The sequence below is a fragment of the Mollisia scopiformis genome (genome assembly GCF_001500285.1).
Source record: "Mollisia scopiformis unplaced genomic scaffold LY89scaffold_14, whole genome shotgun sequence".
Lineage (NCBI taxonomy): Eukaryota > Fungi > Ascomycota > Leotiomycetes > Helotiales > Mollisiaceae > Mollisia > Mollisia scopiformis.
The window spans coordinates 784,865-808,986 of NW_017263594.1; the positions used below are offsets into that span (position 1 = coordinate 784,865).

At 47.1% G+C, this 24,122-nt stretch overlaps 6 protein-coding genes across 6 annotated transcripts; 4 read left to right on the plus strand and 2 right to left on the minus strand.

The window, feature by feature from the left end:
* Positions 1 to 1,214: 1,214 nt before the first annotated feature.
* LY89DRAFT_587757 (SIS domain-containing protein) lies at positions 1,215 to 2,423 on the minus strand (the record flags this gene model as incomplete). The annotated part of the gene is made up of 1 exon (XM_018209446.1): positions 1,215 to 2,423. The coding sequence occupies one exon, from the start codon at positions 2,421 to 2,423 to the stop codon at positions 1,215 to 1,217; it is 1,209 nt and encodes a 402-aa protein (XP_018070237.1).
* A 1,630-nt stretch (positions 2,424 to 4,053) lies between these two features.
* Positions 4,054 to 6,139, plus strand: LY89DRAFT_735029 (uncharacterized protein; the record flags this gene model as incomplete). The annotated part of the gene is made up of 3 exons (XM_018219965.1): positions 4,054 to 4,106; positions 5,664 to 5,724; positions 5,939 to 6,139. The coding sequence occupies 3 exons, from the start codon at positions 4,054 to 4,056 to the stop codon at positions 6,137 to 6,139; spliced, it is 315 nt and encodes a 104-aa protein (XP_018070238.1).
* A 1,935-nt stretch (positions 6,140 to 8,074) lies between these two features.
* LY89DRAFT_586856 (uncharacterized protein) lies at positions 8,075 to 10,783 on the plus strand (the record flags this gene model as incomplete). The annotated part of the gene is made up of 2 exons (XM_018209393.1): positions 8,075 to 9,773; positions 10,065 to 10,783. 2 exons carry the CDS (start codon positions 8,075 to 8,077, stop codon positions 10,781 to 10,783), a joined length of 2,418 nt encoding a protein of 805 aa, XP_018070239.1.
* Positions 10,784 to 12,559: 1,776 nt separating this feature from the next.
* On the plus strand, positions 12,560 to 13,873 carry LY89DRAFT_735031 (HET-domain-containing protein; the record flags this gene model as incomplete). The annotated part of the gene is made up of 1 exon (XM_018219966.1): positions 12,560 to 13,873. One exon carries the CDS (start codon positions 12,560 to 12,562, stop codon positions 13,871 to 13,873), a length of 1,314 nt encoding a protein of 437 aa, XP_018070240.1.
* A 1,448-nt stretch (positions 13,874 to 15,321) lies between these two features.
* LY89DRAFT_567853 (uncharacterized protein) lies at positions 15,322 to 16,288 on the plus strand (the record flags this gene model as incomplete). The annotated part of the gene is made up of 2 exons (XM_018208560.1): positions 15,322 to 16,144; positions 16,191 to 16,288. Coding segments are annotated over 2 exons (921 nt in total), but the record flags the coding sequence as incomplete, so codon positions are not given.
* Positions 16,289 to 21,308: 5,020 nt separating this feature from the next.
* LY89DRAFT_540670 (uncharacterized protein) lies at positions 21,309 to 22,157 on the minus strand (the record flags this gene model as incomplete). The annotated part of the gene is made up of 5 exons (XM_018208164.2): positions 21,309 to 21,529; positions 21,579 to 21,740; positions 21,796 to 21,838; positions 21,898 to 22,024; positions 22,078 to 22,157. Coding segments are annotated over 5 exons (633 nt in total), but the record flags the coding sequence as incomplete, so codon positions are not given.
* Between the last annotated feature and the right edge of the window lie 1,965 nt (positions 22,158 to 24,122).

A 24,122-nucleotide genomic window follows, 5' to 3' on the forward strand; every position in this document is an offset into this window, starting at 1 on the left:
AGCTTTATCTCCGAGATGCTTTCCGTGCTGAGAGGGTCTTTATGCACTCGATTTTCTCGAAGGCAGGATTTGAAGTATGGGGTTGTAAGTGCTGCTGTTGCGAGAAAAGAGAGAGGAGTCCGAGTTTGGGAGGAAATGGTTCGGCAGGTACGTGACGTGTAGAAAGGTGGAGACCTACATCAAAACCCTCCCATCCTCGGAGATTTCGATATCTCTGGCAAAGTTTGATATCCCGTTCCTCAGACAAAGACACCTCCAAAAACATTCTCCAATTTTCGTTTTAAAATCCAACGTCCTGCAAAACATAAGATGATAGGTAAGTAGAATGCCCAGACGGCATCCTCAGCCGAGGAGATCAGTTCCTACATACAGTACATTCAATGTTTTACGTGTAAACCTGCTCCGCCTCGCCCATCAAACCGTCGTGAGATATCAGATGGACAAATTCATGCATCGAGGCAAGCGTACGCGTTGAGGCTCTTGGCATGTGCTGGGTAGGTATCTTTTATGGAGCGTCGTCGGGTTGTTTCTGTCTGTGGTTATAGGCGAGAGATGGTATGGAGAGGGATCTTGGTAAGGGATGGGTGACAAGGGGCGGAGCGGGGTGGGGAAGGGGGTTTGATGTGTTGGTGAGATCCGTTGTTGAGTTATAGTGTGGTTTTTATTAGGAGAGGGGAGAGGTGGTCGGGAAGGACTTGACGAGAGAGGCGGGGTTGGATGTGCCGAAGGATGAGAGGCATTGGTCGAAGGGAGTTAGAGAAAAATTCAGAGCATGATTATATGCACCCCATTGGGGATATGTGGGAATTTAGACATGGTGGTCTGTTGGAGTTGATTTAGCACATAGGAGCGGAAGCCAGGACGAAGACGAGTATTAGGAATGAGTTTTCTATGCAAGATTTATATCACAAAATATTCAAGCGTAAAGTAGTAATGGAGTTGGGATACCAAATGCTGCACTTCTGGCAAGCAATTGCAGTCATAATTCATTCGATGAATAATCTACTTGGTCGGTAGGCATGTAAAATCAACGCAGACCAATTACCCAAGTCTAAGCAGAACCTGTCCACCTGCATGCCCGCTCGCCCACCAAAATTCTAAAAATCAAAGAGAAGAGAGATAAAAACTCGAAGATTAAAGGCTGCTCTAGCACTTTCATCTCAAACAAATGTTCCGCCAATTTTCGCAACGCCAAGCCCATCTCAAGAAATGCATCACATAACCTCCCCAATTTCTATAACGCCAGAAACGTCGCCGTCGACCATGACGACGAGAATAGCATCGTCACTGTATTTGGTCTCGCCGTCACAGGTGGACGACCGCATGCTTTTGATCCACTCCCGCGCTTGCGGTAGGCTCGTCTCAGATGGGATCTCGATCCACTCTTTTCGTGGCACCATGAGCCCCTGAATGCACATGGCCGGTTCTTCGAAGTCGTCTTGTTGGAGGCGGCGGATGCGGCGAGGTGACATGACTGTGTCGTCGCCTTGTCGTACCCAGCCTGAGGGTGATTGGTAGGCGGACATCAGAACGTTTGCGCCGGTGATGGCTGCATGATCGATAGATGGAAGGTCTGAAAGACGGATATAAAGGTCCGAGATCTTCGACGGTCCTTTGGCTGCTTGTCCAATGGCTCCTCCAGGATGGTTTTGTGAGAATACGGCTTGGACGTTGATGTGTAGCTCGTTCGAGATGACGACGGCTAAGGCGTCCCCAAGGGCAAGAGCCATGGTGGTAGATGTCGTAGGTGCATTGAAGCCGAATGAGTCAGTCTCGGACTTATGGATTGGTGCAGGTAGAAGAATAGCATCTGGTCGTTGCTTAATAATTGCGCATGTTGATGGATGAGTATGTGATGTCATGACTATCAGGGGAAGCGAGGTGTCGAAATGAGGAAGTAGTTGGATCAGCTCTGGTGTCTTGCCAGAAAAGGTGATGAGCAGGATAGTGTCGTATTTGCCGATTCCTCCTAAATCGCCGTGCAGTGCTTCGGTCGGGTGAAGGTAGATTGCGTGAATCTTCAGACTGTTCATCGTCGCGACCAACTTCTTGGCGATATGGCCGCTCTTTCCAATACCACAGATGACAAGCTTGCCTTTGTCACATCTGAATCTAGTGATAGCTTCAACTGCTGAGTTGAATCCTCCTCGAGCAACTGGTTCCGTCTCATATAGACGAGTGAGACATGAGAGTGCTGTCGCTTCGGTACCGAGGACATGGACGGCATTTGAGAGGCGTTGAGAGAAAGAAGGACAAGAATCTTGTATCTCAGGAGGGGTCATCGACATGAGGTCCTCGGGAGGCGGTGATAGAGCTCGCTCACATGGTGTGGCGGGAGAGGGTGGTGAGGGCGGCGGTACGTTTGGTGCGTGAGAAGAGCCCAGGAGGAAAACCTCACTGTTCTGGACGGGATAGTGTTCCATCGTCATCTTGTATATATATCGTATATCGTGATTATGTGCGAGGAAAGAAAATGAGAATGAGAAGCAATGTTTCTAAAGAGTCCGATATATGGTGGACAGAGCCGATACAAGAGAAGTGAAGGATTAGAAAGAACTCGATCTGAACAGGTTAGCCAGAACCTCTGAGGAGTCAGACACTGGATAGTTGGACCGACCTTAGGAGTTTATATCTTCTAAAGTCCTTGCGCTAAGCCTTGCAATCTTGCAAGTGAGAGCCGAGAGGGCGGATAAGGGGATATGGACCGTGATGATCTCCACGTAATCTTCGGGTTTCGAGCTCAAATGGAACGGCGAGTGAATCTGCGTTTACGGATCATTTTGAATTCGTTGCTGGCGGACGCCATGAGGTGACCGGGTCATGTAGCAGAGAGGTGGATATACTGGGCGGAGGAGACAAGAAGGGGGAAAGTGTTTATTTTTGAAGGATAAGAAAGTTGAGCTATCAAGCTATGGGTCCGGACTTTTGGTGTATGGGTTGAACGATGACACAGGGTCTCCTGGCGGCATCTCGGTCTGTCGGGGCTTCAAGGGATCCAGAAATCTGCAGGGTAGGTAAGTTAGGGCAAGTGGGAGTGGTGGGAGGGAAGTCGTCGACTCGTCGAAGGTGGGAATCCCTGTAGATCATGCTGCTAAACCCGGTTGAGGCTGGTGCATTGTTGGTGCCGAACTGCCCTGATTTTGTGGTGTTGGTAGAGGATTATGTTTGCTGATGCTGGGGTGAGTGATGTTTGGTGGTTGGTGGCCTGGAAGTTTCTTGGTGATGGTCGGTGCCGGCTCCTGGTAGCTTCCACACTTTCCACACTTCACTCCTCTATTTTCAGAACGCAACGAGCGCTCGGGTGGACTTGATATTGCGACATTCTACCATGGAAGCACCCACAACCGTTCATTGGCACACACATGCACAACACTAGAACCGATGGAGCCGATGGAAGAGTCATGGTGTCAAGCAAGTTCAATATGATTGCAAAGAAAAATCCAACGATTCACCACTCCTCCGAGCTGGTGCGAGATGCAGTGTCCAGCGACGATAGATGCAGGTCAACCTGCAGTGAGCTTTGTCCTGCGAGTGATTGTGGTGCTGTCGGACCTCCCATTTGATGGCCCCATCTGTAGGTGCAAGGCCATCCTCGATCTCTATACGACAACGGCGGCGCGGAAGGGGCGAGGAAGGCCAAGACGGAGGGATCAATGATGGATGTCGATGTGCGGGAGTTCGAGAGCTGCACTCTGGCTTGGCAGCTTCAAAGATCCCGGGAGGCCACGCAGGCGGTGAGGAAACGTCCCCTACGGCGCCAGACGAGTAAAGCGACCATGAATACGCACGTGTAGGAAGCTGATCTTGACACATCTTGAGAGTGCATAGTTATTGGCGCTGATATGGACATGATATACAAGCTATGGAGCTGTAGGCTTGCTGTTGTGCTTGCTTGTCAGCAAGGAAAAGAAGCAAGACATTGCAGAGTGCGTAAGCAAGAAAGCCTCGGTAAGCCATGCATTCACTACTTCCAGGGAATTGGCTTGATAGTGGAATATCAGGAACATTGTCCTATCAGATATTCGTACCTTTCTCGCATCATCATCAATCGTCATGCCGTTATATCTTGCGAGTAATCGCTTCTATCAAATCCCAATGCAGGCCGGGTAAGTAACCAACCTCAATCGACCAGGCCGTATTCTCACATTCGATCATATTTCTTGATACTGTTGTCCTATACTGGTCTGTCAGAAAGTTCTCCAACTCCTCCTCTCCAGTTCAATCAATATGAAGTTCGTCTAACATGACGGCCGTCCAACCGGACCATACCCTCACTTTCTGACAGAGTTCATCCTTCCTCTATTGCTAATTTCACCAAGTATCCCAGAGGATGATCCGTTTCACCAAACAACCAGACCCCACAAACCCAGCCTCACGATTGCGCGAGATAGATGATTAAAGGATGAACTCCATAATCGATGCCGAAAATAAATTCGGGAGATCCGCTTATCTGTTTGGTGATAAGAGATTCAGATTTGTTTGATCTTCAAGCGATTGTGGCTGGTGAAGAGAAATATTCGGAAGCTATGTGAGCACGTAAGGATAGGGGCTTGTGTCTGATGGAACAAAATGGTAATGATGCAGACTCGAGATGCAATTTGTAAGTGAAGGGCAGACAATGGTGGAGGAGTATCAAGGTAATTGTCATATATCCTCGTCTCTTCTTGCATCGTTCGGATTGACAGTCACGTTATACTCTGCACCTGATCCTCGCAGATCACCGTTGATCAATCGGATCTACCCGTAATGAATCACAGCTACTGCCAAGCTAAGCACAAAGCTTCAACTCAAGCCTCAAACCTCTGCCGTCTCCAGATGAGTACAAGTGGGCAAACCAGGAGGAAACCCTCGCCTGAAAAAAATATCCCAAATGCTTGCGTAGTCGATGTAGAACTTAAAGCTTGATTGATAGGAACCGTGCAGAGGTTTATAGTCTGCTTATTCATGGGTTTGAAGAGAAAGTGTTCTTGGCTGCCCACTAATCCGTGACCAAGGAGGAAGGACAAGAGCTTGGCCTTCTCGACTTCGATGAAGATTGACAAACTCAAGGCTTGGAAAACACCCAAAGTGCAGCCGAACCATTCCACTTACCACAAAGTGGATCAGAACTGGTTCAACAAATATTTGTATCTCTTCATGCTCAATATAAATCCAAGAAATACCTTCAATGTCTCTTCCTCAGACTCCACAATTCTGCCGACCTCTAGCCAATCACAGACTCTTCGAACGTGTGCACGGACTGAAAGTGCAGCCAATCCGGAGCTGGAGTAGCTCCCCGCATTTAGCGTCCCTTCCTCTCCCTCTCTTCCAGAACCACGAATGTTCAATCCTTCAATTGATACTCTGCTCACACTCCCTCATCCTCTTTCAAACTGACCTCACTGTTCGTTACCTCAGATTCAACCTGTAAGTACAACGTGATTCCTACTATCTCCTTCTTTGGAGGGACGAATACACTGCGGGGTCATATGGTTATCGGGTGATCCTTGTTGATACTTCACGGCACATTGAGCAATTGTCCCTCCAGCCTGGCATGGAATGTTATCTCCATACTCGGAAGAGGGTGATACATCGTCTGCAAGCTGCAATGTTAACTTGCTGAAGCATCGGTCTTTGTGTTCGATTCACCTTGAGTTGCACAAAGCTAACTGCAACGCCTTTAGACATTCTCGAGACTACTTCGACAGTCTGCCTCTTTCACCCCCGGCTGCATACTCATACGAAGTAAGCACCATATATATTTGGATCGTCAGCCTGGACTAGGACATTGGCATATCAATTCAGAAGACCAACAGGTGCGATATCCAAGCACTGGCAAGCGTCGGAAGCAGAGGAAATACCTGCATTTACTGCAACCATCCAGCAGATCTGCCATAAGCCAATGTCTCACCGCTTACAGGCTGCTTCCTTCACTAGCTCAGATATTGATTTCTGCTAGTTCAATATGGCTGCCATCAGCAAGATCGAGGCTCAACAAGCCGTCGCAAACCTCCTCGCGAAACGCGAAAAGAGCTGGGCGGCCCGCGAACCAGGTGTTATCCTCGTCTTCTGCATCGTCTTCATCGTCGCCTCTGGACTTCTTGGTCTCTGCGTTTCCAAAGCTCTTGCCAAACGTCGGGCCGCTCGTCAAACCAATTGACAGCCGACGGGACACTGAAATGGCGTGCGGATATGGGCTGGAGAACATGGAGTTTGGTGGTTCATCTGCTTGATTGAATTATGCTTCATTGAGACGGCTGGCGACATTCGATACCCTGTGGTTGTTTGGGAGTCCTCGGGCGCTTTGGCATTAGCATTGGGTTGGAGTTTCTATGGTAGATATACCCTAATACTACCCGAGCGAGGCGGATCAATCAGATGGAAATTCCTTCCGGTATTCTTATATATGTATGTGCCCAAAATGGGGCGAGTGCTCACCGAGTTGATATCAGATTGACGAGCAATTCGGCATTATTATCATGCATGAGCTATGATTTGGAGTTCAGCCTTGTTGACCTGCCCCACCAGTGTGTCTAGTTGCATGCTCATACTTTACCACACGTACCTCTCTTTCCTTCAGTCAAGCTACTTTCTCATGAGAGAATCCTCAGGCGCTCCAATGCGAACCACTTTCATGAGGCATCTACACTTGTAAGGCTTGAGTCATTGATTCGTCCTTAGTTGATCATGCCCTTCTTTTATATACACTCCAAGCCTCCCCTCCTCTCTAGCCTCAGCACGCGAACCAGTGTTTCGATGTATAGGGCAAGGCAACTTGTGATACGCAACGCAGCTGAGAGTCACTTTCCCGTACGCCCCACCAATTCATACCTAGCCTGATCACGTCTTCAGCTATTTTGCAATTGCGTGGCCTCTTGATCTTGTTCTTACCCCAACATTTCAAAGTGCGAAGTGTATATATATACTCACAGCCTCACAGGCAGTCAATACGACAACAATTGCTTCGTTGTCTTACCGCATCATCCCCTTGCCTTACCCCAAGTCTCGATTTTCGTCCAATCATCGCGTGAGGCAGTGGTGCCGACCCGAACCGCGTCGCATTTCGGGCGTGTCGCCTGGTGGTCAAGGCATCTCTGCATGTTCCAAACCAGCCCTTTTCGAGTCTGAGCGACAGTGAGCACGAATCGGCTGCAGTTCCAGCAGAAAGGAGCGATAACTAGTGCAGCTTGCAAGGGTCAAGAGGAGTCAGAACTCAGAAACACAATTGCGAACTGATCTGGATTGCTGCAACCTTTCTTTTTATCTTTGCGACTCTGCTTCTTGTCTTTCCTTCCCCACGGAACGAGGCGTGTATGTCTTGCCTGCGAGGGCTTCTATGAGATAAATATACAGTCTTCCTTCCTCTCCCACGACTTACGATCTGTTACGAATTTCCTTCAGCCTTTCTGTTTGTTCAATGCTGTGCAGGTATGTTAGGCAGCGTGAATGGGAGGAGAGATGGAGCTGACCATCGCGGCAGCAGACGGAAGCTTCCAATGCGACCGAGATAACTACATTCCAGCGCGTCTCCCACCCAAACAATTTCAATTACGAATTTCCTCCTATCTTTTCGAGCTTCATCAATCAATGCAGCGGGGTTGAGCAGTTCTTGAGTGAGCGACAGCCGCCCGCCAGACCTGCCAGCGCACCGCGGTCCTCGATCGGGTCTCAATGCGACACGGATCTGGGAAAGTTCTTCCCCTCACTGCGACCGACCTCTTTCTATTCTCCAGTCGTGTATAAAGAAGGGTATGGGAGGTGAGCGTCCATGGCTGCCCACAGGCTAGGATCCACGGTACCGAATACCCCTCTCTTGAACTCGAGCAGACACCAGCATGCGAGTTTCAATGCTCCTGCTAGTGAGGAGGCTAGGCTCCCTACTGGCAGATGCAATTTCACGAACCTAAGCGTGGGTGGGAATGCGCCGAGATGTGGTTGTAGGCGGTTCTGGGACAAGGCTGTGGCAATGGGGACGCAGGGAGGGGAGGGACTGAAGAGCGGGTTCTGCATGTGCGAACATCATGCCTGCTACCATGATGATGTTCCTGAGGGCCACACCTCGACACCAACACTGAAGAATTCAGGCGATGTGGTGATGAGTGACGGGTCGAGTACCGTGCTTAATACACCGTTGCGACAACCACGAATCCTAGCTCAGATTCGAGAACGAGATGAGTGTGAAAGAGAGGAGAGGGCTAGGTACCAGGAAAGCAATATTCCCGATACTGCCCAATGGGGTCAATACGTACATTCTGGAGGGTCGAATTTAAGTCTGCCGGCTATACCGTCGCAATGTCTTCTACCATCCGAGACCGGGTCCGTCACTTCTGGTTGTGGATCTTCATACTTGAAACCTTTTGGTGGACTGGGATTGAGGGCTCTCAGCCATATACCTACTCCATCTGCTGTTGCGAGAGGACAGCCTGTTGGGTCAGGTGTTCCACTAAACGAGGCTGAGAGGCCGGTGCAGATTTACGAAGATGCTCATGGCAATGGATACCAGAGTTTGACAGATGTCGCTACTCCTAGCGCGAGGACATCGCAAGATCCAGCTGAGGATCTTGGTCAGAATATTGCCAGTGTTCAAGAGGCTCTCAACAGGTATGCGGAAGGTAGAGCTCAAACCGACATCGCCTTACGTCCCGTCTCGAAAGGAGAGAGCGTCCACATCAAGCAATCTGGTTCCGGACCTCGGGTCGAAACACTTGTCCCTCATAATCCTGACGACGAGAATCTACTTCCCAGAATCAAACATGTGATGGGACAACTGATGGATTATCCAAACAAGATCCAGAACCATGAACATCGTCTCGAACAAATGGAAAATGCTTCATTCTCGAACGCCCATATTGATGATCTTCGAGATGACGTTGAGAAGGTGGATGGGAGAGTGGATGACCTGGAAGAGAGGGTTCATGATCTAGACCGTCAGATGGCTTCCATTAATGATGGGAGTGTTTGTGGCCGACAACATGTTTCGTCTTTCGACTGTAAGGAGTCAGTCACATCGTCGGCTATGATTGCTTCTGCTATTGATAGAGTCGATGCTTCTCGTGTCGAGGCTTTGGAAGCTCAAGTTGCGGAGTTGCAAGCATCAGCTGGTCCTTCTCATTCCAGGCCTTGGGAAGTGGAGGTTGTGTTCTTGCCTTTCGGATCACGACTTATGGGTGTCTGGTCATCACAGCATGGCATGAGTGAGAGAACAAGATTAGGCAGTACCATGACGGATGAATGGACTCAGACTCAGCATTCTCTGGCTGCAGCGCAAAAAGTTCTTGCAGCTCACGACCAAAGTTCTGCTTGGGAGAGATCAGCTACGGACTTTGGTGCCGAGGAAGAGAATCAGTGGCTTATGGCTCGAGCTTGTGGTCTTCGCAGCAGAGTTGATGAACGACTCCGAAGCAGAGGTCTTGTCAAGCTCGTCCAAGTCTGCGGTAACGAAGCCCGGGACGTCCAAGCTGCCTTCCTGAAAGCATTTGGTGACCTGCCAGACATTCTCGCAGAAGATCCATATACACCCCATGACGAAAATTCCAGCTCGGTACCAAAAGCTCTCAAAGCTTATCTCTCCCTCTCAAGCCCCTGGATTCCCTTACGAAAGGTCCATAAGAACTCCTGCCTCCGCTTTCTCACCCCATCTGAAATGGTCACCCCGGCCCTCTGGACCGTCTCCTTCCTCTCCTCCAGCGTCGCCATGCGACACACCAAAGTCCGCCGCCTCTATGTCACCCACCGAGATAGTTATATTCAACATCTCAACCGCGATCCTACGGACTGGACCTGGCAAAAGCTGCGTCAACTACCCCGCGTATACCCTGATCAAGCCTCCTTCTCCCAACCTCACACGCCTGAAGCAGACGCCCACGAACCCTGCTGGGAATACGACGAAAGACTCGACGTGTTGCCCTCTCCCGAATCCTCGATGTCCATCTCATCTCATATCTCACAACTCAGCATCCTCCAGCCAGAAGACGAAGAACCAGCCTCGCCCTCAGACCACTTCTCCTCAGCCGCCGTATCAAGAAATGCCTCCACAACCCCAACCTCAGTAGCAATCTCCCCCCTCAAAGAAAGAAAAGAACGAGACCCCTTCCGCGCCCGCCCCACGCGAACAACCTCCCTACCCCACGTCCCCATCAAAGCCCCTCCCCCCACCAACAAACGCCGCATCACCTCCTTCGACCGCGACGACCTCCCACCACAAATCCCATCCTCGCCCTCCCTCCAGCTAAAACGCAGACGCACCCGCAGTCCCCGCTTCTCTGCTGGTCCGCCGAGTCCGTATACCTTTATCGAGGACATAGGGCTGAAAGGCGCAGGAGGGAAAGAGCGCGGCATGACGCCCTTTGCGTATGCGACGCCGCATAGTAATGCGCCGCCGTATGTGGAGCGAAGTGGCAGCGGGCCGCCGATCAGCGTTTATGAGGACGAGAGTGTGGCTGGGAATGAGAATTTTGGCGGGGAAGAAGAGGAGGAGGAGGAGGAGGATGAGGTCAGAGCGGAGTTCGAGGCGGGGATGCGGTATTATGATGATGAGGAAGGAGGGAGTATAGATCTCGATCAGGAGTTGCAGGAGAGGCAGGTTGATGAGCTGGAGTGGGAGGGTGTAGAGGAGTCGCCGGGGTTGGCGATCGGGAGCGTGGTTGTTGATGGGGAGGTGGAGATGGAGGTTTTTGAGGATAGTGATAGTGTGGATAGTGTGCCTTCCGAGTATCCTAGTACGCAGCAGCAACGCGAAAATGGCGCGTTTAGGATTCATGTTGATGATGATGAGGAAGAAGATGGGGATGATGAGTTGGTTTAGTGACTTATCGTGAAGGAAGGGAAGATTGTATTATGATACGAGTGTGTGTCTCAACGACGGGATGTTTCTTTGCGTATACCATCTATCTGTTTTTTGCGGCGTTTTTTTTTTTTTATACCAGCGAGCATGGCGTTTTCTGGGGTGGAGGGAAAGGGAATGGGAAAGGGATGGGGGAGGGATAGATTGGTCTCGGGGAGATATATTATGGATAGGAACGGGGAAGAATGGTATACACAGAGGAGATGGGGTGACTCCACTTCTTGTATATATAGACAGTGTACCTAGATAGTGGTGTGCTGTTAGCAATGTCATCTCTAGATATACTTTTTTGGTTCGTTTTGTGTGGCTTGTGTTGACGCAGAGTGTGGAAGTAAAGCGCAACCTGATTTTGACATTGTCAGCAAGTAGTGCAGTGTACCCTCTGTAAGTTTACTGTCTACGTAACTCTAGGATGAGACAACTTTCACCACTTTGAGGTACATAGTTGCAACAGGATTTTATGTCTTGATCAGAGCTTCAATTTGCCAGTTCAGCTTTCCTGCAGTGTTACTAACACAGGGAATGAAGCACGCAGCCATCCGCCTATATTGCAGTTCCCCATTTCCGTGGTCTGGGAAAGTTGAAGGAAATCTAGGGAGCTTAGATTGAAGCAGCCTCGATGCACCCCAGTCATCAACAAATCGGATTCGCAAAGTTGGAAGCACCAGCCACGAAAAGGACAGTGACCACTCTTCCCTCTATCTACAAATACATCCCAATCAAAGACACCACCGAGGCCCGACTACTCGCTGTCCACAGTGGAAAAGGCGATCATGCAATCAATTGTAGCTTGAAGAATGTCAACTTGAAAGATTAGCCCGAATTCGAAACCCTGCCTCACTGCTAGGAACTCTAGAGGATCCGTAACAGGTAGTTCAGTATAGGAATATTCTCATAACATTTTACATTTCCATCTCTGGACTTGAGCAATTGCTGCTTCAGCCTGAATTATGGGTGAGCAGCTCTAAGCCGAGAGTGAGCATTCCTGAGTATGGCCTGAATACCCAATAAAGTTAGCCTAGGCTTGCATGAGGAGACCAATTTTAGTATCTAGGGGCTCGTTTTGGCGCTTTTGAGGCTCGGGTGTACTTACTTAATCTTGCTTTTGGTTTTAGGCAACAACTCGAATGGATGCCAAATCATGCGTTTGTACGTAGAAATTCAGCCTTATTTCTTTACACTGAACAAAATTTCTCCATAAAAAAAAGCATCAAATAAGCAGCCTACAGCAATCCTTCAAACCAAACAACCACTAAAGTCTTAGCCAGCTCAATCAATGTCCTTGAATAGCGAAGACAGCAGCGGAGACGAGGCTGTAGGATTGTGCGAAGCTTGCCAAAAGATCAATTTCGCAAAAGCCTTCAGGACCCGCTTCCAAACCTAAGGGAAATCTTATCCTTTGTGGATTACAATGGCATTTTCGTTGCGAATCTGGATTCATTTGACCGGAGCTGCGAGCTGTGTGGCAGCTCGGAATTACACCCTAGCCATGGGGCATCCCTTTGGGAGGCCGACGAAAGCGAAGATTGGGAACTGCGAGCAACACCAAGTCCTCTCATTGTAGACTTAGAAGGAGAGGAGTATCGAGATATAGCTGCGACTTGCCAAGGCCGGTGGCTGCTGGCTGTGCCCAAGAATCGATTTTTTGATTCTGGGTCTCCTGATTTTAGATCGTTTGCAGGACATGCTCTCAAGTTTGGGTGCTATGCATGTCTTCCCCCAAAAACTTCTCACAGGATGTTCCAGCCTCAGCGTGTTGCTCCGCAGTTCGACCCTAGTCTTGTTCAGAAATGGATGAACGCATGCAAAAGCTCTCATGGGATCCGGTGCCAAATTCCTGCTAAAATCGACGTGCCTGGCTTATTGCTCATTAATCGCTACACGAATCAAGTTTGCGAGGCACCATCAAATGCAAGCTACGTCGCCTTGAGCTATGTTTGGGCAAAAACAACAGCGGTCAATGTGGTGCCTGTAGCATCTTTCGAGAGTAACCCGGTGAAATCACTCCCCCTTCTACACTCGATGTCACAAACAATTACGGACTCCATATGTGTCACAAAACAGCTTGGCTTCACTTATCTCTGGATCGACAAGTATTGTATCAAGCAGCACGATAATGCTCATAAAATGGCGCAAATAAAGATGATGGATCGTATATATAAAAGAGCCGAGCTCACCATTATTGCTGCCGCTGGTGACGACGAAAACGAAGGATTGCCTGGGGTACGCTCCACCTTGCGATATCCACAGACTCTGTTCGGACATGGTCTACACACTGTCATATTTGTTCCACCTGATATCTCCCTATGCTCCAAGAGATCTAAGTGGGCGACAAGGGGGTGGACATTTCAAGAAGATATTCTGTCGAGTCGGCGATTGTGCTTTGGTTTTTACGAGACTTTTTTCGTTTGCCATAGCATGCAATGCCGCGAGGCTTTGAGGGGTATAGAACGTACCAAGGACGATATCGAGGTGCAACGCTACTCACAAGTGTCATCTTCCTCTGGCAGCCACGATAATTACAAAGCAATATCTAAATTCTTAGAGCGAGGGGGACCGTTTCTAGGTGACGATCTTAAGAATCTTCAGAATAAACCCGAAGCCATCGCAAGGGGATATCTTCAACAAGTCAGACATCTTCTTAAGGACTACACACCCCGCACGTTAACGTGTAATTCAGATGCACTTTCTGCGTTCTCAGGTGTCTTTAGCCATTTTGAAGACGGCCAATTCCCGGTATACAATATACAGGGTCTCCCTATCCTTTTCGCAAAGCAATCGCCGATGCAGCTTGAGGAAGGCTTAGCCATAGCACTTTGTTGGGACCGACCTCATTGGGAAGAAAGTGAGAGAAGACCGGATTTTCCCTCCTGGACATGGGCAGGCTGGACAGGCCCAATCGACTACCATCATGGTAGACTGGAGCTTTTCCCGACAAATGTTTCTCTCGAGTACAAGGAAGGATCTATTGTGAGCCTTGAAACAGTGGCTAGGCATGTTGCAGACGACATCAAATCCGTAGCTGCTTGGCAATCACATAGTGCTACTTAGAGGCTCACAATTGCATGAACGACCGAGCTCTATAGTCGATTCAACCGATTTGTCGGCTCCAATAGGGTTATTATTTCGCGCTCTCTTTATCTCTGATGCTTTATTCCGCTTCCAAACCTGGACGAGCTGGATTGGGGCGACGTTCATGAACATACCCCTCAAGCAAACTAGCAGCAGTGGAATCAAGATGCCGTCAGGACCGTAAGAATTTCTCAAGGGCCTTCAAGATGGGAAACTCGGATGTTTATTACTTGGGATAGGAAGATGGCCTGACCCTTATCCTCTTGTTGTGGTCCATCTGTTAATTGTGCAATGGACTAGGTTTGACGAAGCCCAAAGAATAACAAAGATTCAAGCCGGTCCGGTGCCGAAACAGGAACTCGGCCCTATGCAAGAAGAAATTCTTCGCTGTCTTGAAAGAAGGGAAATCAAGCTCTACTAAGCAACCCTTGGCTTGCTACTCCTTAGTAGTTAATATAGATAAAATGTTACACGCTAAAAACGAAATTGTCGCTTGTTACTTTTGCTCTAGTTTGGATAATTATATCTTGTAAAAGCAGAAACTAGATGGGAGGAAAGTCTCAATTCTGTTGCCAGAAATTTGTTCATTGTCAAGTGTTTTGTAAGTAGACAATAAGATACTGAGCATCTTAGCAGAATCCTCAAATGAGACTTCTCCATGATTTGACAAGCACTGGCACCAAAGACGTGTTTCTTCTTGATATCTCCTTCAACGCCTCAACTCCTGATATAAAAGAACAACCTTCAGTGTGACCTTCTGGCTTGTCAGTACCCGGCTCGCTTGAAAAGGGATTCAAGGATGGACCTCAACACGTGACTCTGTACGAATACTCAACATTTGGAGACTATCACTGGACATCTAGGATCCCTACAAGTCTGAACAAATTTCAGACAGCTCTTTTGGATTTCTGCATCATTAAAAGTCATGATCGTTGCATAGGTTTATCTACGTGAGATCGGTGAACGCGAAACCTCCGGGTCTTGGGGTCTTGTCTTGACGCGGCCATGACATCATCTGCCCTTTTTCAATCCTACAGTAAGCAAGTCGCATCCCATGTACCAATGCGACTCTACCAAGTCGACTGATCATCATCCTCTCTATTTCTTTTCTTTCAGCATCGACTCTGCCTCTCTTTTCTGTCATGATTGAGCAATGATACAGATATCCAGACATGCCTGCTGTTATTCGAGGGAGCGCTCGATCCGATTCATTTCCCATCTCCAATCCTCCCGGCCATGCTGAATCCGAACCGAATCTCCCGACAACAACAACACCAGCGAGTCCCGTCCACGACCGCCGAGTAACATTCGATCAGAATCGAGAAGAAACATCGAACTCCCTCCCCACTGCACGAACATTCTCCCCAAGAGCATCAGAGTCGAACCGGCGGCATTCCTCGCACTATCGTCGAAGTCGCGACCTCGACCAAGAAGAACGCGATGTCTATTATGATAGTCGAGCAGCGACGCAGCGGGAGTACCGGAGACGCGGAAGCACCCTTCAATCTTACTATTCCCAACATCCTGAGCTTCTGCCACAATTGCCCTTCACATTCAGACATGGCTTCAAGAGATGGAAGCTCGCGGGCTATATCGCGTTGATGATCTTCGATGCTTGCATCGTGCCCATCTTGCTATACTATGCTCTGACGTTTGGAGGCAATGTTCAGGGCTGGATCACATTCGCTGTCATCACAGCTATTTGGGGTGGACCTACATATGTTGAGTTCGCAGTCCGATCTCTGCGATTGATCAAGAAAGAAAATTTCTTTAAGCCGCTGGGGGCTGACCAGAGATGGGCTTTCGATATCACGAATTGGATGTTGGTGCTTACGATTGCGGTCGTCACGTCACTCCTGATCGTTGGCGCTGCCCCTCATATCGTGTTTCTGAGAGTACTTTCAATGCCGGGGCCTGCTATTTTGTATTGTCTATCAGGTCCCATCTTCCTAATGAGTCTTTACAGTGCATGTGGATGGAGGGCTCCTTTTCGGATCAGCTCCACTGCCAAAGGCGAGAAGATGTTGCCAGGTATCTACTACATTGCTGAGGACATCGTGGCCGTCAATGCTGGAGGTGGCCGGCCCTTCCGGGAAGGTTGGGCTGCAAGATATAATGCAAGTCCGATCTTCCGAAAGATGCTCAGGGATCTGTCGTGGTTTTGGTCTATCCCTGGGCTGTTCGTTGCAGTTGCATGTACAGTTGTTGTTGTCATCAATCCTGTTCCGGAGCCTGTTTCATATGGTATTGGTGAGTTGCCTGATGACTTGTTCGGTTCTCGACTAACTGGCACTAGGATGGGGCGTTCCTTTCTTATGGGCAGGTATCTGGGCTGCCATTACTGTACCATGGGTACGATCAACAATGGGAAAGGAGAGAAGGGGCTGGGAAGAGGACTCGGTCCTCATGGCAGAGCAAGAGAAGGAGAATGCCCCCGCAGCTAATGCTCCAGGTCCGTTGGCGGAGAAGGCGTCTGAGTCCTCAACACTGCATGGACACGAAGATGAGGCAAATGGAGAGAATAAGACTGCTAACCTTGATGGTGGCGAGGGAGCGGCACGGCATTCTGAGGCCACGACTGTTTGAATACCCTTTAGATGAATTTTCATATGAATACACGACATGAATATACGACATGCAGAAACATTATTGGCCAAGCTCAAGTTGATCTGTGATGGCTTGGGATTTATTTCGTATTCTCGTCTCCTTCATCTGGCTATCATACAAGTAGTACTTGGCAACTTACTTCAGGACCCGGAACGATTCACTTTTCTCATTCATACTGCCGAGTCTCGTGGCTCTCGGCTAGAGAATGTGTTTTGTTGTATCTCATTCACCTTTCAAATTCACCTATAGACCAGAATTGCAGGCAAAATCTCAAATTTTTTGCCCCGCTGCTCTACTGACCTTTCTTATAAAAGAGTCTCTTGCTCCGCGTCAAAGATCTTCTATCAATATTGGAAGAGGACGATGAAGAGCATCAAGAGGATGCCGGGCTTGGTTGCGGCCGGTGGTAGGAAGCATAGACCTGAGCGGTTTCAAACAACCTTGGTCTTTAGCTGAACAAAGAGTAATTGTTATTGTTGTCAACACTTCCGTTGTCAACTATTACTTCTCTTTCTGTATAAAGTTTTAGAAAGAGAAGTCTAATATTTGTCTCTACGGTGCCCTTTACTCTCGAACAAACCATGCGGCCTTCTACTCTCATTCCAATATGGTTCTGGGCAGTCGATCCTGAGAGTGTTTGTACTCATCATCTCCGTTCCAAGTGGGTTATTTATACCTGAGACCTCCCTCTATCTCGAAAAAAAGAACTGGAAGTTGATTCAAGCACTCTGCTAGGAGCAAGTGAATATTAAGTGTTGAGTCAAGACACTAAATGACGGAGGAAGAGAGAGAGATATAAAGCACCCTTCCAAAGCTTTCCCAAAAACTACCGCAACTTGAGTTCAATGGAAAGAGAGATTGAGTGCCTGTGTCGCTCGTTGAGCCAGTGAAGAGTGTACCCGGCTTCGAAGAATAACTTTGACCTCTTGCTCTGCCTCGAAGTCTTCCAACTCTGTTGGCCTGCCAAGTTACCACTTTGACTTTTTGCTTCGTATGTTGAAGTTGACAGCAAGAGGATACTTGACAACAGTACCCAAGAGGTTGCGTAACAGAAAATGGAATCTTGCTGTGTTGGAAGGAAGGCCGTCCACTACTTTCGTAGTTCTCTGCATGTGAGTTTCTTCGTTTCACATTGGGTCATAAAGTGGTACCTATGGCAATTTCTGTGGAGCAGAGTTTTTACTTGAGTCGGACGGAACGGGATATATACTCCGTCTCCGACTGTTTTGAAGAGAGAGGGAGCTTGAGAGGAAGGGATCGGGGTTTATATACGCCGTCTCCGACTATGTTGAAGAGCTTGAGAGGAAGGCTGGGAGCAATTCACTTTTATAACTGGCTAATCTTCGGTCTTTGAGTCAAATTCACTTGACCTGAATGCGATTAGACTGACTCATTGCGGTCCTTCAGTTGCCAGTAACGCTTCTTCATCTGTCCACTATTATCTATAAATACAACCCACCGGCCCGACCTTTCTCCGTTTCTCCGTTCAACAAAAAACAACAATATGAAAAAAGAATCAAGGAAAGTTGATGGGAGTCGTTTCATATGTTTTAATTCATTGACTTTATTTAGAAACATAACAGCATGCCTTCTAGCTATTAAAGTTCTATTGATTACGTTTTATTGTTAACAACGATTTACAATTGATAGCAATAAAATAATTAATAACAAAACATAATTAATAGCGAGATATAAGATAAAAATGGAGTGAATTAATACACCCCACTAGCCAGACTAGTTCTCCGTTTCTCCGTTCAACCAAAAACGACATTACAACCAAAAAGTCAAGGGGAAGTTGATGAGAGTCGTCCCGTGTACTCTAACTCATAGATATCTGAAAAGTAGTATAGTTGTTTTTACTTGTATGTCTTTTAGTTATCAAAATTCCATTATCTGCGCTTTGTTATTAACAATAACCCACAGTTGGCAGCAAACCCACAATTAGCAACAAAATATAGAGCGCTCCCAATAAATAATTTAATTTAGTTTTAACTATAAACCGTAACTAACCGTACTAGTTCAGTTTAAGAAAAACAGATAACTATCACTATAAAGTATTCTAATAGTTCTAAACTATTATAACTATTAAAACAAATAAAACCTATTAATAATGTATTTTAGATTTTAGGATTTTAGCACTTTAATCTCCCCTAATCTCCACCTTTTTAGGCTCCCCTAATAGTGAACGAGCTGACAGTCATTAGCAATTTTTGGGAGGCCTGACCGTGATTACCAATAAAATGATAGTTCTCTAAAATCAAGAACCATAACTAGTCTAGACGATTAGTTCTTGTCGGTTACGCTAGAACCAACTAACCGTTGAGAGTGCTGGTTAATAGCAAAACATAGTTGAGATCAAAACATAGTTGACAGCGAAATATAGTTGACAGCAAAACATAAGATAGAAATGCAATGAGCTAATAGACCCTACCGGCCCGACCATTTCTCCTTTCAACAAACGGTAGTATGAACAAATAATCAAGGAAAATCAATAAGAGTCGTCTCATATGTTCTAACTTTTAGATATTACTTAGACAATGGTGTGGTTGCCCCTGATAGCCTGCCCTTCAATCATCAAAGTTCCATCATCTACGCTGTATTGTTGACAGCAATCCAAAGTTGACAGCAAAACATAAGATAGCAATGCAGTGAGCTAAACTCCACCATTAATACCCTGCTGTCCAAGATTATTGTGGAAGTTCATGTTCGTTGTGGATTTGAAATTGAAGTAGCGAAACTGGACCAGGCGACGTGTGTGGCCCCAAGACCGTGACTGCTTTCCCAATAGATTTGCTCACAGTATCTTGTGGTTTTCTGAAGAAGGAAATCGAAGCGAGGAAGCTGTGCTTATATAGGTAAGTTACTCGAGTTGTTGAGTCATATTCTCAGGCAAGGAGTATGCTAGGTGAAGTGAATAGCTTCTGGTGGTGTCTAGATATCCAAATCTTTGCTAATGGGGCATCAAAGTAATGGCGTTCCAAATTCACTGTTACAATTATGGCGATAAAATGTTGTATTCACTGGTTATAAGGGTATGAATGTGATGTCGTCCGGAATTCACTTCTGATATACTAATGGACGAAATGCCGAACATCCTTGCCTTCTATAGTACGATTATTTTTTCTGGTTCACCTTTGGAATAGTGACAGACACAATGTCCAACATCGTTGTCTGCCGAAAGTATAACATCGTTTCCAAATTCACTTGTGGAGAAATGTCGGACGAAATGGAGAATATTGTTGCTTGCAGAGGGCATGATGCTGTTTTCTATTTTCCTTTTGGAATAGTAACAGGCGAATTGTCGAACATTGTTACTTGCAGAAGGTATGATGTTGTTTTTAAATTCACTTATAGAACAAGGACGGGCGAAAGGCCCAACTTCCTCCAATTCCTGTCAAGTTTGCTGTATAAAGAGTCTTGATCCCTCGGCCAAACTCTTGGTTCCGTGTCTTTCTAGCTTGGTGCACGGTTTTCTTCACAATACTGTATGTCATCTTGTGGATCTGTGCGAGGGCTGAAGGTGAACTTTGCCTATGTTCTTCGGGCCTGGTCATCTTGTGAATATTGTTGGAAGTCGTGCAATACTTATCGTCCTTTCAACGGCCTTGACCCTCTGACGCTTTCAATACGAAGCGTTCTATGTTACCCATATTAATAATATCACGATATTGATACTAGTTTTAGTAACAGCGAGAATTAATCGTCCAGATCACAGCAGCAAAGGCTATCCGCTGCCTTCTATCAGGAGCGAGCTTGCCTTAAAAGTAAGACTTATTCAGAAGTAACACACATCCATAGAAAACCGCTTAGATATAACAAGACACTGTTGTCGTCACTACTCAAGACCGTTACTGTCAATAGCCGAGCATCCATCGGAAACGTCTCGCTTCCTGTTAAGAGTCTTTGTTTAGAATATAGAAATCATGGTAAAAACACTTTGCTGAAAGACTTCAAAAGGTCAATGGCTTCGCAACAGAAAATGTCCAAGCCAAGAACCACCGTCCACCACAAACGGTAGTCAATGCTAATTTCTTTCGTTTATTATTGTTTGAAAGAGATGGGACGGGGTTTAAATACTTTTTGGTTTGATCAGGACTTCTGGCCTGCAAACTTTGCTCCGAGCAGACCAATATTCACCATTGCCAGGGATGTGCAACTCGAACTTGAATGCCTATTCTTGCTGACTCAAAACTATATTCACCACCTGTGATTCACTGATTTAAGGCTGCCCGCAAAGTGAACCCCGGACTTGGAGACCGACTTTGCTCAGTTCCCAAACTATAAATAAACCTTTCCGCTCCAGAAATCAAAACAGACGACAAACCGTGGACTATCACAGTCCGGCAACCCGGAAGAAGTTGTTGAAGGCCCAACATTCGGAGAATGGTAGGTTTGGCAAGTCAAGCCAGGTGGGCACTTCTTATCAGTGATTTCGGTTGGACCATGCACTAAGATGGTTTTGTTGAAGTAAGATTATATTGTTGACAACCAAACTATACTTAACAACCAACTATAGTTGACAACCAAACCAACTTTCGTGTGAATGATCGAGTGAAACAATGGCTTGAAACAAGAGACTAGAACATGACTAACGATGAAAGTAAGGCTCCACACTCGAAATCATCAGAAGCAACAACACAGTGAGGCACGAAATTTGAAGAAAAATAGTCATGCAATATCGTACATTCAACTCCTATCTAAGGATTATATCAAAAACACAAAAGCAGAAGAAGTCCGAAACCGATTACAATGGCTGCCCTTCCCCGGGTATCCGCCGAAGTCATTCATTCATCCCATCAAGAATCATTTATGCGTGGGTCTTGTTGCCACCATAGGTCTTGGAACCATCCAAGTCTGCATCAACACGAGGGTCGAGCTTGTTGGCAAGATCAGAGTTGTGAGGGCCAGCAGTGTTCTGAGCAGTTCCACTGCCTGGGGTGGCGTGAGAACCAGAAGCTCCCATTAGGCCTCCGGTGTGGGCACCAGTTCGGTTTCCTGAACCGTCAAGGTCGCTGTCAACTCGGGGATCTATTTTGGTCAGCTTGGATCTTGAAGATATTCGAAGCGCAGGACTTACCGGCCTTGTTGGCTAAGTTGGAGTTATGGGGACCCGCGTTGGTCGAGTGGCTAATACCGCCAGTTGTACCAGTGGTACCGTAGCCGGTGTTGGATGTGTTTCCGGTGTAGGCTGATGCTCCAGTGTTACCTGTAACTGCGCCCATGTTGCGAGATCCGTCCACTAAGAGAGAAGTCAGCTTTTGAATTGTGAGGAAATAAAATTCGAGTTTACTTACTGTCACTGTCTACTCTGGGGTCGACCTTGTTTGCGAGGTTTGACTGTTAAGAGAATGGATTAGTTTCATTCTGAAAATGGCTCTCAAGCCATGGATACTTACTGAGTGAGGGCCAGCGGTGGTAGTTGAACCTGAAGTACCAGTAACTCCAGTTCCTGTTCCAGTGTAGCCGGTGTTTCCAGTTCCTACAGCACCAGTTCGGCGAGAGGAATCAAGATCGGAATCGACTCTGGAGAAGAGTGTTAGCAAATTCATTTTGAAATCAAGGTCTAGAAGACTAACCTTGGGTCAGCGGCATTGGCAACTCGGGAGTTGTGTGGGCCAGCAGTTCCTTCAGGAACACCAGAAGTACCAGTGGTGTTGTGGTATGTGGTAGAGGTGGTTGAGTGGTCCTTGTTAAGGTGGAGAGCGTTCTTGACCTTGTCCATGGTAGACATATTGAGAAATTGTGTTTGAAAAGTTTGAAAGTTTGTAAGAGTGGTATTGATTCAATGTAGATTTGAGTCTGATGCAGAAATAAAAGAGACTTCTCAAGTTCTCAACCACAGCTTATATACGAATCTCTTCGTAACTTCATGTCAAACCGACATCCAGAAACCTGTTTTCATGCTTCCAAGATAAAACTGTACTTTACTGTTAATTGCCCTAGCGTCATGAGATTCAATCACAAACTTATTCCAGAGGCTCAAACATGCCTCATCTGTCTCCATTTTCGTCATAACCGCGTCTCTTGACTTTTTGAGTTTTCTCCAACTCCGCAGATCTGAGCTGCATTTCCGTTTCTGTGCCAGGTTTCCATAACTGCCAAGCACGAGACTCCACTTCCTTTCATATCTTTTAACATGATTATTGGTGGATCTTTGTGCCACAGGCGATTCCGCAGGGACAGTACATCCACATTGTCAAACGCCGAAAATCGTCATAGGTCTGTGGCTGAACGTCATCGCCAATTTACTAACTGAGTAGTGTCCGTTCGAGAATGAGCAGGGAAGAGCTGTGGCTGTAAGGCGAGCGAATCATGTGTCCATATCTGTAGATCGATGCGCCGGGAGTGGCTGATCGGAGGGATGTCCGGGGCAATTGTGGCGGTGCTTGAGCAATTTTGCAAAACAGCCGATTGTGAAGGGCAAAGATCAACAGCTTCATTGAGGGAATTCTGTGTTGCACGACTTTGCAGAGAAGAGACTGAGGTTATGATGTCAGATGACGGAATTAAGGGGAGCCATTTCGTGATCTGTCGAGCCTAGATCTCTTGGTGCTGACGACTGATCAGTACGAACAGATCTCGTGCGATGGATGAGAGGACAAGTTGTCTCGTTGCAGTTGCATGTTGGTTGAAGGATGTACACTTGTACATCATGATGACACTGTCGTCATTTACCGTTTTGCGACGAGGCAAGAAAAGTAGCGGGAGACTCGAGGAAGGAGTAGACTTCCGAAGGAATGCGGGTGGAGTTGGGCTTGGCGACGGCGGCTGACTTGAACTCGGCAGTCACGTGGGTACTACTGTCTTCCTCGAATAACATTCCATTCTTTATTTCTAAGTGAATTTGTTGATTATTATGCTTTGAGTTCTATAGTCCACTCCTCCAGTACGTTTCTACACTAACTACTCTTCTCTTCTCTACGATACTTGATCAAAATATGGATTCGCTGTTCTAGTGAATTCTACTAGTTCACTCCTCTATTTTCAAATGCCTGAAGAAGGGTGGGAATTCCTTCCTCTGGTGAATTTTCTACGCTAGTCATACGTAACATAGGCAGAAGGAGAGTTGCTGAGCTCGAGACGCCTATAAATACTTCGCTTTAGTCGTCGGAGTTGTTCTCTAGGGAACTGTCTGATGAAGTCAAGGACCGACATGTGGTTGTGTGCCGGGCGTCTATGTGTTAAGACCTTTGTGGAGAAAGTTCAATCAAGCTTTGTTCGTTGTATGTGCTATCGCGGCGACTTTTGTTGTTGTCAACTGGCTAAATCCGACGGGTACTTTCGCATTTTGTCTCAAAATCTGCGTTACTATATCGTCTCAGAGTTTGAAAACGACTCAAATGATCTCATGACATGAGGCAAAGTGAAGTGGGTCACCTGCAAATTCTTGTCAAATCATCTACCTGCTGTCATTGACATCCCATGTTCTCGTTCAACGCCAATGCTTGAATAAATTCTAGGTGCTGTAGCTCAAATCTCCAAGTACACAATCCTTGGGCGGAGCTAGGACATCACTAAGAAGTGCCTCTAATGCTGATGGCACATACTTTCTCTACCGTAGCCTCGAAGTTGGACGGAGGAACTATGTGTGCCGACCATTCTTGGGTTGGTTGATTGCGTG